Source organism: Alligator sinensis, unplaced genomic scaffold (genome assembly GCF_000455745.1).
Source record: "Alligator sinensis unplaced genomic scaffold, ASM45574v1 scaffold916_1, whole genome shotgun sequence".
Lineage (NCBI taxonomy): Eukaryota > Metazoa > Chordata > Crocodylia > Alligatoridae > Alligator > Alligator sinensis.
The window spans coordinates 543149-557164 of NW_005842874.1; the positions used below are offsets into that span (position 1 = coordinate 543149).

Consider the following 14016-nt stretch of genomic DNA (forward strand, 5'->3'; position numbering starts at 1 on the left):
TCCTTTTGAAGAAATACTTTATTAGATGGTTGCTTGTGAGCACAGCAAACTGGATTGCATGGCTCGGGAAAAAATGAGACTCTGCATATACATATATACAGCGTACACATAATAAACATAAACATATATTTTGCAGCCATTATATTATAATGCACACATTACTGGGCTGCCCACATTGCATGTACAAACCAAAAAAAAAAGAAGTGACTGAAGAATTTGCAGGAAAAAAATGGCAATGAACAGGGAAAATTCTGCCCGTGATTGAAACAATAAAAAACCTGCTTTGGGGACATTCAAATGCAATTCCCTATGGACCAACTCAAGTTATAGTTTTGACTATAGCATCTGATAAAAAAATGCTACTAGAAAAGTATTATGTAAAAGCAATAGTGAAGGAAACAAAAACATACTGAGAATAACACCGCACAAATGAGTCAGATTCAAACCGGTGTTGAGGAGCGAGTCTGACATGCAGCTGCAGATGGTGGCAACCTCTGAAATGAACCTTTTCCATCGGTGTAACCAAGAAGTATTGTTACTATAGGCAACAAAAATGAGTACCCAGGGAAGCATTTCGGTGCTGCAGACTTTCTAGAAGGTATATACTAATGCATGGACAGGTAGGAAGCTGTGAAAAGGAATAAGAAATTCACACCATCTTCTCTCATTCCCAGAAACCTCCTCCACCCACAAGCAACAGGCAGTGAAGTTTTTCAATCCCAGCTTGATATTTCAATAAATAATTATGTTTTTCCATCTGAACAACGAGCTAGACATGGCAAACTGTAATTAACAACATGAAGCATAATAGCACTTGGCATGCTCACTCCTTGTTTCTGAACAGGCTGCAAGAACCCTTTAAAAGCCAATCCAAAAAAAAAGAAATTGTATAATAATTACACACTAGCTTGATTAAGATCCTCTAATAATGTCGTGCCTATTGTGTCCCCACTATTGAAAAGCCGACACAATAAGATGCTCAGTTCATATTCCTACTTTGTGGAATTGCATCTGAACAGTTTGGGAAAGGAGTATTCCCAGTACACAACAATATTATTATGTCAATATGAACAGATTAAGCTTGCATATTCTGAAGTGAAATGTAAAGACAGGCTGAACAGCACTGTGCTATATTTAAGATGACTTTTCAGTATAAGACCCTGTTTTCAGTTGCTTAGACTTACGCCAAACACGCTTGGTTTCAAAACTTTCTTCACTTGCAATTAGAATATTTCAGGCAAAGGGCTCAGCTATTTCTGGGAGCAAGGATAAGGAAGAACACATTGTTAGGCCTACAATAAGGAAATCTGGTGAGCCTCTCAACAGCTCTAGTGTCCTCTTGCTCTGGAGCAGGGACTTGAAGTATGGTAGGAAATAGCCAGGTGCCACTTGCTGTCCTGGTGAAAACCTGCCTAACTCGAGTGGAGTTATAAAGCTCTGAAAAACTGCCGTTTGCACTTGCTCAGTAGAAACTTAGACCCGAACCGCTAAAACCCTGCAGGTTCCTTCCCCACTGAGCATGATCAAGCTGCTGCCAACTTCTCCATGTGACAAGGCTGTGCCCATGCAATTCCACAGAGAAATGGAGTAGGCTTCTCCAATCTACGGCTCAAGGACGCTTTTCCTGTAAAGTCTGGGTCAGACACGCTTCCTTAGGGCATTTCTTTATTTTTGGGCGCTTGATGTTGTATTGTTAGCGATGGTTTTTTAATGTAGTTTTTGTACATGCAATTCCAGTACAGCACGATGAGCCACTGTAGAAACAGAGGCCCTCAATTATACTCAGTCATGCTATGGAGGAAACATTAATTCTCCAATAATTCAGCATGCACCGCAGTTTCAAAAATGAGTTCTGAGTTGGCAACGCAGCCACATACTGCATATGCAAAGTGATTAACTGTATATAATTTGCAGTTCCCAAATGATTGTGCCATTACCCATAATCTGAGAGACGGATGCATGTTTAACTGAAGCACAATTTTAATTTTGCCCTAAATTAACTAGATAGGTAGAATATTTAAAAGAAATTCATTTCTTTTAAAAAGCTTCATTAAAGAGTAATTAACTAATGCTCACAAAGCAATGCGATGATGTAAATTACTATGAAAATGCTAAGTATTATTATTATAAATTGCTTATTAAAATGAAAGATTCTCTTTTCCCCCTCATCTTTCTTTCAGGAACCCAGGGAAATAAAGATCACATCTCCACCCTTGCCTGAAATGAGTCATAAGGAGTGCTCTCAAACAACATACGGGCAGCATTGTTCTGTTGAGAAGTTGAGTTAGCAACCAACTAGATACTGAGTTTCAATTAGAAAAAAGGAAGGGAAGAAAATAGAGGACAGCATGTTACCATAGGTCAATTATTTTGTATGTTTTGGAGTGCATTCCTAAGAGGTAGACACATAGCAATCTTAATGGTACCAGGGACAGAGCTCCCACGTTTCCTTGGGAGAGTTAAAAGTCTTAAGGATTCCATTTAGCAGGGACTCTGGAGACCAATGAGCTTGAAGACATAACTTTCCTTCCTGGATGTGTACAGAACTGAGCCATAGCAATGAAACTGAGAAAAAACTGGCAGGTATTAAACCAGGGATCGGCAAACCCCCAGCACACATGCCAGAGCATGGCATGCAAGGCTATTTTCCTCGGCACACCACAGCCAACCCAAACACAGGGCAGCTTCTTCCAGCATATGCCCAGAGTCTGGGTTGGCTGCAGCTGGGAGGCTGCAAAGACCTGCACGGGGCTCCGCAACCCTGGCACCAGTTTTGTGGCTGCAGCAGCTATGCATGCACCTCTGGGCACATGGCTGGGAAGGGGCCTGGGGCAGCACAACCCTGGCTCCTCCCCCACCATCTGCTCAGAGGCACGTGTGCAGCTGCCACTGCCATGGAGCCGGTGCCAGGGCTGCAGAGCTGGGCACAGCTGTTTGCAGCTGTCTAGCCACCTGCTACAGCTGCCCAGAGCCTGCGACAGGCAGCCAGGAGGTTGCAAACAGCTGCACTGGCCTCCGGAGCCCCAGCACCAGTTCCATGGTGCTGCAGGTGTACACATGGCTCACAGCACACAGCAGGGAAGGGGCTGGGGCAGCACAACCCTGGCTCCTCCTCTGCCATCCACCCAGCAGTGCATGCACAACTGCCACAGAGCCAGTGCTGGGGCTGCAGAACCTGGCACAGCTGTTTGCAGCCTTCCAGCCACCTGCTACAGCTGCCCAGAGCCTGGGCCAGCTGTGGAAAGTAGCCAGGAGGCTACTTTCCATGGCGGTGGGTACACATGTAGCTGTCGGTCGGTACAAATGATGCCGACCCCTGTATTAAACCGTGTAAGAGACTGGCAGAGGGGGGAGGAAACTGCCCTTTTCTACATTTTCAGTACTTAATTTCTAAATGTATTCAGTAGAAGGCATACCCATCTCGCCCAACCTGTCAGAGTTTCACATGTGTTCCTGATACAGAGCTGGGTGCTTTTAATTAGCGATTTGTAATAATTAAAAGTGCCTAGTGCTGAATCGAGTGCAGGTGTATAAGCAGCACAGCGTATTTCACCGCTGAGAAAACGGTGGTGGTGAACTTTGAGCTAAAGCACATTGAATGTGTTTTAATTCAAAGCACAGTGCCCGCCATTTTCTCACCTCTAACGCATGCTGTGCCACTTATACAACTGTACCCGATGCAGCGCCAGGCACATCAATTATGTGCTCCAGCAGACTCAATTAATCACTTAATTGAGTCTGCTCCAACATGCTGGATTTCCAGCATGTCAGAGCGGACTTGCTGCATGTGTGTAAGTGCCCTAGGGCATGATCTCACACATTCTTGTGCCCACAGGTACCAATTACTACTGTTCAAGCTCCTTCTGAAATCAAAGTAAAATTCACCATGCCCAAAAGAAAGGGTGTGTAGGACAGGCCAGTAGATCGTAAACTCCCCGGGGCTCCACAGACCATTTACTATTATTCAGCAAGGCACCATACTTTCTCATGTTACTATACACATTAAATATTCCATAAAGCAAAACATCTTTACCATTCTCTTCATCTCCTTGGAAACTTGATGAGTACCGAGATGGTTGTAAAACGAGCGATCTACTCCCCAGTGTGGTGGGTTGTGACTGATGGAATTCGCGCGCTGTCGGTTCATCTTGGCAATCGTCGCTTTCTCATCTTTCTACAACAAAGACAAGAGAATTGCAGAATATATCTGAATCATTAACATGGCAGTCATTCTTCACACCCTTCCACTTCTGGTCATTTATGACTTGTGTTAGCCCATGCATTGTTCACTTTAATGGATGGTTACTATAAGCAGCATGCATCTACTCATTAATTTACTAAACTTTTTATTTCAAGTCCTTGCAAGTATACAGGGACAATTTTGCAAAGGTGGCTTATGAGTAGGGGTCAACCAAACTCAAGGAGGTGGCTGGCCAATTTTGCAGGGAACAAGGCTGGGGGTGGGCAGGGCAGCGCTGCTCGCAGCAAGAGGCACAGAGGCTGCAGGCAGGCTCCATGCCTCCTGCTGTGAGCAGCCCCACCCCATCCCACCCCTCCTCCTCTCTGCCCCTTCCTTCCTGTGCTCCAAAACTCTCTGCTTGTCATATTGTTTTTAATTTTTTTTTCTTTTTGCAGTGAGCTGGCCAAAATTGCAGATCCTGCCATTTTTCACAGAGCCCGTACAAATTCACGGTTTCAGCAAAAATCGCACATTTGTGAATTCGGTAGGTCCCTACTAATAAATCTTTTCACCCACTCTGACTTGATGGCAACAAAATACTTAGTGACCTTAAAGAGCATGTAGAACAGCAGATCCCAAACTGTGGGTTGCGACCGCAAATGGGCTCGCAACATCAGCAGATGAGGGTGCGATAAACGTGCCCCCTGAGATTTCTGCACCAACAGCAGGGTGCAGGGCCACAGCCAGGCTGGACCATCTCTGGGCAGGAGCCATCTCTGTGGTCCAGCAGGTGGGACCCATTGTAGGAAGGAGTGCTGCACCACCATGGCCACCAAAGTGAGGCATGGCAGCAGTGGTGGTGCTGAGTTGTGACCAACCTGCTACCAGGTAAGCAGGGGGCATCTCAGCTTGGCAGCCATGGTGGTGCAGTGCTCCCTCCCTCCCACACTGGGTCCTGCCCACTGGGTCATGGAGCCCCCCAGGAAGAGGCAAGAAGGATGGAAAGCCCCAGGCCTGCAGCAGGCAGCCCGCACCGTCTCCTGCCCATGGGCTCTGCTTCAGCAGCGCTGCCCATGGGCAAGGGAGGAAGCCAGGCTCTGGGTGCAGCATCCTCTGCCTTCTGCGGGTGGCAGCTGGGGCGGGCAGGGGGCTGTGGGTTGGGAGTGAGGGGCCATGCTTAGGAAGGGTCATGCTGAGGAAGTTTGGGAAGCACTGATGTACAAACTGGGTAGGTATCTCAGGGGGGCATTTTGTCTAACACATGTTCCAACTATATAGTTGGCCCAATGAAAAAGTTATTATCAAACAAGCTTGACATCTGTGAAAACTGCCATTTTAGATGCCAATCTGTAGTTTTAGGTTGAGAGGCTCTGCTGGGGATGTCCTGCAACAGGAAGCAGTGCATTTACTCTTGAAAGGACAAACAGAGGGGTAGTAGAACAGAAACCAGGTTTTAATTCTGGTTGTGACACTGCTTTCCTCTGAAGTTTTGAGCAGATCACTTCCTCCATTTCAGTTTCCCAAGGGATGTTTCCCACAGGAGACATAAGGAATACTTAAAGCTTGCCAAGTACTTCACTGTACATGGGTGGATCCAGAGTTTTGAAAGGAGGGGGTGCAGGTGGTGAGGTGTACCGTCACATATAAAACCCTCCCACATATTTAACTATAAAAATAATTTAAAATAAACTGGAAGCTTTACCAATGTGCTAGGGCCTAGGGCTATATTATTCAGTTTAAGAAGCAAAAATAAATATAACATCAATGGAATGAGTTAAAAAACTAATCTGGAAGACTGTGAAATAGGTGTTTCTTCGCCAGGAGCAGCTAACAAACAGCAGAATGGTAGAAGAAAGGCTAGCTTGATTAGTAGGGCATCAAGACCATTAAAAGGCGGGGTTCATTAACACCTGTGGAAAGAAGAGTTTAGAAGGGATCAGGTAGATTATATTGAGCCATGTAGTCAGGTGACTCCCTGAACCCTGTCTGAGTAGAAATGCTGCTGCCACTGCGAGGCAGTTGGCTTTTAACTTTCAGTGGAGTAGGAATCAAAGGGGTGTGCAAAGGCACCCGTGCACCCCCCTCCCTTGGATCTGCCCTGTCACTGTATAAGTGATAGGAATAACAATAGTGCACAGTGTGAGGAAAGGCATTTTCTCCTTTTCAACATCAACTGTAACTTAGGTCTCTGACCAAACCTTCTCTGATATCTCAGGGGCACTTGCTTTGGCAGTAGGAGATAACTTTGAAATCTGGTTCTGGTCTACGCTTCGGGCGTGACTGATTAAAGACCTCACTCATCTGATCAACACTAAATAAAAAAGCACCTAGTGTAGCAAAGCAAGAGAATACTACTCTGAGTTGTCTCCTTTGAATGTGTTTTCTAACTAATGCAAAGAATTGCTTTCCCCCCCCCCCCGTACAGGATTTTCTCTGACCTTTCTTGAGCACCCGTTCTAACAGACCCACAAGTGACTTGTGCAAGGTCAGATCCAGAAGCCTTTATTCAGGCATGGACTGCAAAAGAAGGTATGTTCATCAGAGCCTGCATGAGTTAGTTGCATGCAGGCTTAAAAAAAAAAAAAGCCCAAAGGGTAGCAGTTCCCATAAACTTCTGTAGAGACAGGAAAACTCTGAAAAGCTTGGGAGTTCAGTTGGAACACTTATCCAAAAATGCGGCTGCTTATTAGCTTGTACAATTGACTTCTTTTTCATTAGATTTCCTAGCGGAGTAGAACCAGCAGAACAGGCTAAAGTAGTTGGTTGATTATCTTGGATCTCACAGCTGGTTAAAACCACAGAAGTGCTCAAATATCAGAACAATTTAAAGAGCAAACCACATTTTTTTCCTCAATCTCACTGAGCCTGGTTCAACTTAAGTTTTGAATAATAATGTAAGTTGGTCTCTATTTCTCCCCATAAATTCCCCTGTCCTTAGTAGTTTGTGGTTGCCGATGCATTCACTACAGTAGCTGTCAACGTCACAAAACTTGTACTGTAGCCATGGTAACCAGAGAGTTCAACTGTTGTACTTTACTGAAAAAAATGAAGAAATAAAAGCATTATGTAATAAACGGGGGAAAGCTGCCAGATTGGCATTCATGGGAAATGAAGATATCTTCCGGGGGGGGGGAGTCACAGAGAAAATGCTCTCCAGCACAACACTGGAGAGCGCTGAATGTGGAGGGGTTATGCCCAACATGAGAGACCCTGTACTGCCGTACGAGTAGACAGTTCTTGTCCTCGTGTCTCTTGGACTGCTGGGAATCCCGACATTGGTGCTGACTGGCAGGTGGCTGCAGTGGCCATCTTTAATAGCTGTCGGAAAGGAACTACTCGTGGTCGTTAAAGCCTGAGGCCGCATTTGAGGGCTCCAATGTGCTAGGGTAATACCGAGGAACTGCTTTAGACCCTATTCCCTCGGCCACAAGAGCACTACTCTCAGATCTATTGCAAAATGTAAAGGAAATTGTATGCCATTGCCAAATAGAGAGCGAGAGGTGGCAGGGTTTGACTGCTAAAACCACAGAAAGTCAAGTGGGGAGAAAACAAACCTCATGACTATCACTCTTGCTCCTTACCTGCATCAAACTAGCAGCTTTCAATCTATGAGAGCTGGAAAAGTGAACACTTCGTGCCCCATGAACTCCACATTAGCAATCATTAGAGGAACACTGGATAACCTCCAAGAGAGCTGGATTTTCTAAAAATACACAAGTATGCTGTGACACTTATTGTTTCAAGAAAGAAAAACCAAGAAGTGCCGTGACTTTTTCTATCTGCATAATCATTTGTGGGGCTCTAGATGCATTCCCTTTTGTTATGGAATTGATACATCACCTGATGCCAGAACCACAGACTAGCAATTTACAGCTAAATAAATATATATTGCTCCAGATAATAAGAGTGACATTGTCTGTACATTTTATTACAGCTTAGAGACAGGTTTTTCAGCAATAGCAATCAAAACAGCCAGCCACTAAAATTAATCGGGGGACCTATAAACAGAGAGCTATCTGGTTACATTATAAATGCCTTTATATCAATAGACGATTTGGATTAAAAAAAAGAAAAGATATATGCAACAAGTTTCCCCTAACGGTTAAAAACATTTCAGTAGGAAGTGAGCCATAGTAAGCTCAGTTATAAGCAGGGTTTTCTCTGATTTAAAAAAAATCTCCACTTTTCAATTAAGAAAAAGTAACCCCAATTACACATTTTTCTGTCAGTTAAATGAAACACCGCTAATAGTGCACATATATATATAGTGTCATTTCATTTAAGTCCTGGAAAAATGTGGATTTGGTGTTATTTTTTTTTTTAAACCAAAAATTGGGGATTTTTTAAAATCAGAGAAAACCAGGATCCCTGGTTATAAGCAAAGCTTTAGAACCAAAACTCAGGCAGATAAAATAAGTCATCTCAGCTAATCAGTAAACTGTCCACTTGCCTCCGGTTTCAATTAAGGCCAGGTAGCCATCGACTACATTTACTTTATGTCAACTGCTTGAAGATAATAAAAGACCTCTTAGGGTAGACGCATGCTTATTGATGGATATGGGTTGAAGCAAGGCCAAGAGAAACTGCTTAACACATACCTCTGAGGTTAATTTATAACCATGACCTCACAGTACCATTAACATAATAAAAAACGGAGAGAACCCTTGCAGTGCTTTTCCCCTTATGATGGTTTATTCTGGATTTTAAGCCATGTCTTTAGTGGCGTTTGCACTCAGATACAAAATAGTGTGGGGCAAAGTTTTTCAGTCAAACCCTCTGGTGGCATATTTTGCTTTCGCTAAGATTGTACTTTTACAGAACCTTACACTAGACTAGTGGACTTCGCTGCTAATTGTAACACTTATTGAAAAAGAACTTGTCCACCTTGATTTTTTTTTCAAATTGATTCATTTCTGAAATCTGGGTTTTGACAGAATACCCTCTGAACGGTATGTTCTCATTTGAGAAGCTGCTTTACAAATTAAGTACTTTTCTATTTCTCAGTAAATGTTTATGGATCAATTCAGTGAGTTTCTTTCTTCCTCATGAATTGATGACACGGGGAGAGTGACTGCACAACCTACTCTTCAATGCATAAGCAATCTGGGAAAATTCTGAAGATTTTTTTTTTACTTCTACTAATCTGGGATCTTAATGATAACAACAGGAGGTAAAAAAATTTCAGACAGAAATGAGATTTTTCTAATTTAATTCAGATCAACTCCAGAAGATGGTGTGGGAATTTTTCAAAATCTGGGCTGGTGGTGAATCTTAGACCTGGAGATTTTATGGCATTTTCATTTTTCATCACCATTTCCCACTCATGGGGCTATAATAATTCCATAGCAAAATGACAGAAACAGCAAAGATCATCCTAGGGTGAGCAATTACAATTCCACAGCCCAGAGTCTCCTACTCTACAGGATTAAGGATCCTTTAGAAAAGGATTTTTAAGGATTGAGTGATGCATTTTCAGCACTGAAACATACGGCCCAGGCTACGCATTCCTAACTTAGCTGTACCCTGCTCCTTAAATGTCCTCACGTCCTGTTAGCATATGAACTGTATTTCTGACAGCAATATATGATCAGTGCCATCACACAGCTAAACCTAGGGGAACAAAACCCAGACGAGTTGTGATGAAGCTCATTAAATCTAAGAATCGTGGCACCAGACTGATGATGGTTTTAGAAGAGTCGCATGCACAACATTGCAATGACTGTTCTGTTTGTTCAGCTGCACGGCGTTCTTGAACGCTATTTAGAAAAGAATGAAAGTTGTTTTCCTCTCTCATAACCAGAATGTGCTTGGCCTATTACATACTTAAAAGGCCAGGATCAGCTTTTCCTTCTGAATACAACATACCTGCTCTTACTACAAAAAACATCTACTTTTACAATTTTCGACAGAAATTAGAAGAAAAACAAACATCTTTGCTGACTTTGTACACCTGGGCTAGGGCCAGACATTACACACAAACTGGTGTAAGTGATCAGAAAGTGGTTTAAACCTGTAACAGAATAGATGTTCAGTCCATATAACCCAGTTGGAAAGTGGCTGAAATCTGTTTGAGATAAACCTGGCTGAACGTAGTATCAGACTTAACTGATTTGGTCCAGACCAGTTTATGGAACGCCTGTCCCAGACTCCTGGCTGGTTTAAGATAAACCAGACTCCTCCAGCATCCCAGCATGCTCTCTGGGCTGGGTGGGGCTCTCTGCTCCACAGCAGGGCTGGCCCCTCCTCTCTGCTCCCTGCCCAGGGCTCTGGCAGAGACAGGAGCCACAGCTGTCTTCCCCTTGTCCTACCCACCCCCCTCACTGCTCAAGCAAGGATCTCTCCCTCCCTTCCATAGCGCAGTCCCCAGCCCCATGGACCCTAGGTATGTGATATGCTAGCTAATGCCAAGAGGCATCTGTGTATGCATGTCTCCAATTTCATTGGGGCAGGCAGACAGAACAGTGACTGCTTAGGGCTTTTTAGAGCTAATCAACAGGTCAGCTGGTAAGCTGTTTAAGAAGAGTTTGAACTAATGTAGAGAGGCTATTGTTTTGCTAATGGGGTGATAAACACTGTTATCAGCTCCCTGCTGGCTTGCTTGCCTGTCATTTTGCTGCAGACAGTATAAAGAAGCAGGGAGAGGGAGGTTGAAAAGCTCTGTATCATCAACAGATGCATGCACTGCACACCCCCTCTTGCCTCAGAGTGCTAGCTGGGGACTGGGGTTTGGCAACACTCCTGCCCTTTGAGTAGCCATCAGAGAAAAGCCTGAGATGGTGCAGGCAGACAACCCCAATCAGAGGTCCTGCCAGGGCCTGGCCACTCCCCCGCCCCTCAGCTCAGCACTGTAGAAGGGAAGGGAAGGCTGCTCTAGTGCCCCCTGGCTTCTAGCCTGAGCCACTGCAGGCATGTGCCCGAACTTCCTCAGTCCAGAGAGAATGTCTGTGGGGTTACAAACCGGTTTAGCCTAGCCAGGTTAGACTAACCTGCAAAGGTTGAATCAATAAAGGCTCAAGCTTTTTGAATGTCGGTCCCTAGCCACAACGTACTGAATGCACAGTCAGCACACAAACTTATCACCATTATCAGTGCTTGTCTCGTGTTCATATGCTGGTGTTCCCAAAAGTTGAGGTGTGAGCCTCAAGTCAGGACAACGAATACTCCAATTTGCCCTAAATGCTCTATATTTATGCATCTTCCAAGCTGCTCCACCTTTGTGCCTCCTAATCCTCCTAGGGGAAAAGCTCATGTCTGCTGTCACCATCACAGCCATTAACACAAATATGACTTTCTTACAAGCAGTGAAATTGTTAGCAACACCAACATACACATTATCTGACATATCACCCTCCACCCAGGTGTGAACTGTCCCATTTGCTTAAGAGCTATTGTTTGGGGCTCCTTGAAAGCTCAGACTGACTCTGCATCACTTTCACTTGCTTCATGTTTTGAATGTCTTCTTCAAAATCCTAATATCTAAAGGTTGTAGCTTTAATCTCCCTTTACTTGGGGCATGTTGCACTGGTATAATAGAGATTCAGGCACAAGCTTTTGCAAAACCTCAGCAAGGAAGTGTTTAAAACAGCAGCAATTGAAAGGGAAGCAAAAAGTCTCTCTCTATGTAATTTTTCAATCCTGTGGGTGCTTTTCCTTCCTTCCTTCCTTTTTTTTTTTTTTTTAAACAAGGCTGCTTTATCAAAAAGAGTTACTTCTTCAGAAAATCAATTTAAAATAAATTCAAGTTGATGGCATCCTTTTAATACAACTATTTTCAAAGAAAGAGCTGGTCTCTGACATACAAATAGATATGTTCCCCCTATTTATTCAGTACCAGAGAAAAATACATTAATGCAAAGAATTCATTTAATGGCTGCAAAGTCAAACAAACAAAAAGGCAGGGAATTCAAAGTTATGATTCCCCATGGCAACAAGCAAGTAGAATTGCTATCACAGCGAGGGCTGTTAAATTTTGTGCGTTAATCTGTACTCCTGACACTGCTGAGTTGCTGTGGCTGTGGGAGTTATGGGCTGGATAAGCAGACAGTGTAAGTGCACCCGAGTGAACCGGAAAATTACTCATGTAAATAGATAATTGGTCCATTTCCATATGCAAGTTGGGTGGGTTTGCACTTCCCATCACAGCAACTCTATGTAAATTAGGTCCTCACTTGTGCACCTTAATTAGCTGAAATTCTGGCTTATTATTTTCCCTGGCTTTCTGCATCTACATTCTCGTTGCATTCACCCAAGGCTTTCTATATTGAATATCCTTTTTCTAAAAGAGAGGAAGAAATGCACGAGAAAGAACTCTCACTTATCACACTTATAAGCAAACACTGTAGGTCAAAGTAATTGCTGGGTTCAGGAGTGCACCTCTACAAAAGCCAGGTATATATGTTTATGCACTGATTGGTTTAATCCAAATACACAGCTGTGAGGCCTGTTTGAAATTTAAGCTTTCCAAAAAGCTGTGCCCAGGCAGAAGAAATATCAGCTCCAAAATGTAATTTTTCAGGAAGTCATAAACCATTGAAAAGGAAAGCACTACCTACACTACAAATACAGCAACTCAAGGAATACGTGGTTTCTGGCAAAATAATAATTGTGAAGCCTGACATGGACGTAACTGATCTCCCTTTGGCTAACAGCAGGCTTGGGGCATGGAGCCTTCAATGCTAAAAGGATGGACTTCTGCCACCAGTTGGAAGCAGTTGGCTGGTACTACCTACTGATGTTGGACAAGGACTCTAGCTCGGGCTCGCCTGAGGTGGCTTACAGACAGTGGAGTTGAAAAGAAAGACCACCATATATATCACATCAAACCAGTTGCTGCAGGAGCGTCACAATCTTGCAAAGAATAAGAGCCCAAGTAACAAAGGGCGCAGACAGAAGTTACATTTGTCATGCGATCAGCCACTTTAAAAGCACTCCACAGCTGTGCTGTGGCATGCATACATGGCTGCAGAGTGCTTTTAAAGTGCCTGATTGTGCAACAAATTAACCCTCAATAAATGAGAGATCAGATGATGGCTCTCCACTTAAGAGCACTTTAGGAAACTTGTGTTCCCTCGAATTAATTTGTGGCACAATCTGGGGTTTGGCCAGCCTCAGCTGGAGGGTGGGTGGGTGCAGTGGTGGCCCCTCCCTAGCCCCCCACCCCTCCAGCTCACACTGGGCAAATACCAGTCGGCAGATCGCTCCCCCTCTCTGCTCCCTTCCTGCAGACAGCTCCGGAGCTGGGAGGCTGGGGGATCAGAGGCGGCTCCTTGGCTGAAAGCAGGCTCCCGAAGGTGGCTTCTACTAAAAATCCTTTCTTTTTATGAGTCTACTCATAACATCTGATGAAGTAGGCTGTTGCCTCAGACAACTCGTCTCTCCCCGAATCAGTTAGTCTTTAAGGTGCCACTCTTCCCTACCTTCTGCCTGACTCCAGAGTAGCACAGCTAAGTCTGGCCCTTCCTGTAGGCAGCCTCAGCTGTAAGGCCAAGGAAACGAGCAGATCTATTCTCTTACAGTCCTAGAGGGTAACCTGGAGATCCAGATAGAAGTATGCTAGTTGAGCAGTGAAGGGTGGGGGGAGTTTGCATTGAACTCTGCCATGGAGGACTCGCATCTTCAGCTCAAATGAAAGGCAGTGGTAACTAGGGCCACACGTCTGTTTTGTTAATACAGGTTGTGCTTTGCGAATAGAACGCCACGCACCGTGTGAACAACAGGAACCCAGACACGATTCACAGGAACCCGTTACTAAATTCAGTGTATGTTTTATAGAGGTTCCTGGAACAGACTCAAATAAAAACCTCACCAAATAAATCACACTCAAGTAAGCAGTTAAA

General features: G+C 44.1%; 1 protein-coding gene across 1 annotated transcript in view; it reads right to left on the reverse strand.

Annotated features, from left to right (window-relative positions):
* Positions 1-14016, reverse strand: part of LOC102387635 (adenylate cyclase type 5) — a 130457-nt gene that overhangs the window by 57116 nt on the left and 59325 nt on the right. The window contains exon 6 of the mRNA XM_014525753.1: positions 4034-4174. Within this exon, the coding sequence (XP_014381239.1) occupies positions 4034-4174 (141 nt within the window). The remainder of the gene's footprint in view (positions 1-4033; positions 4175-14016) is intronic.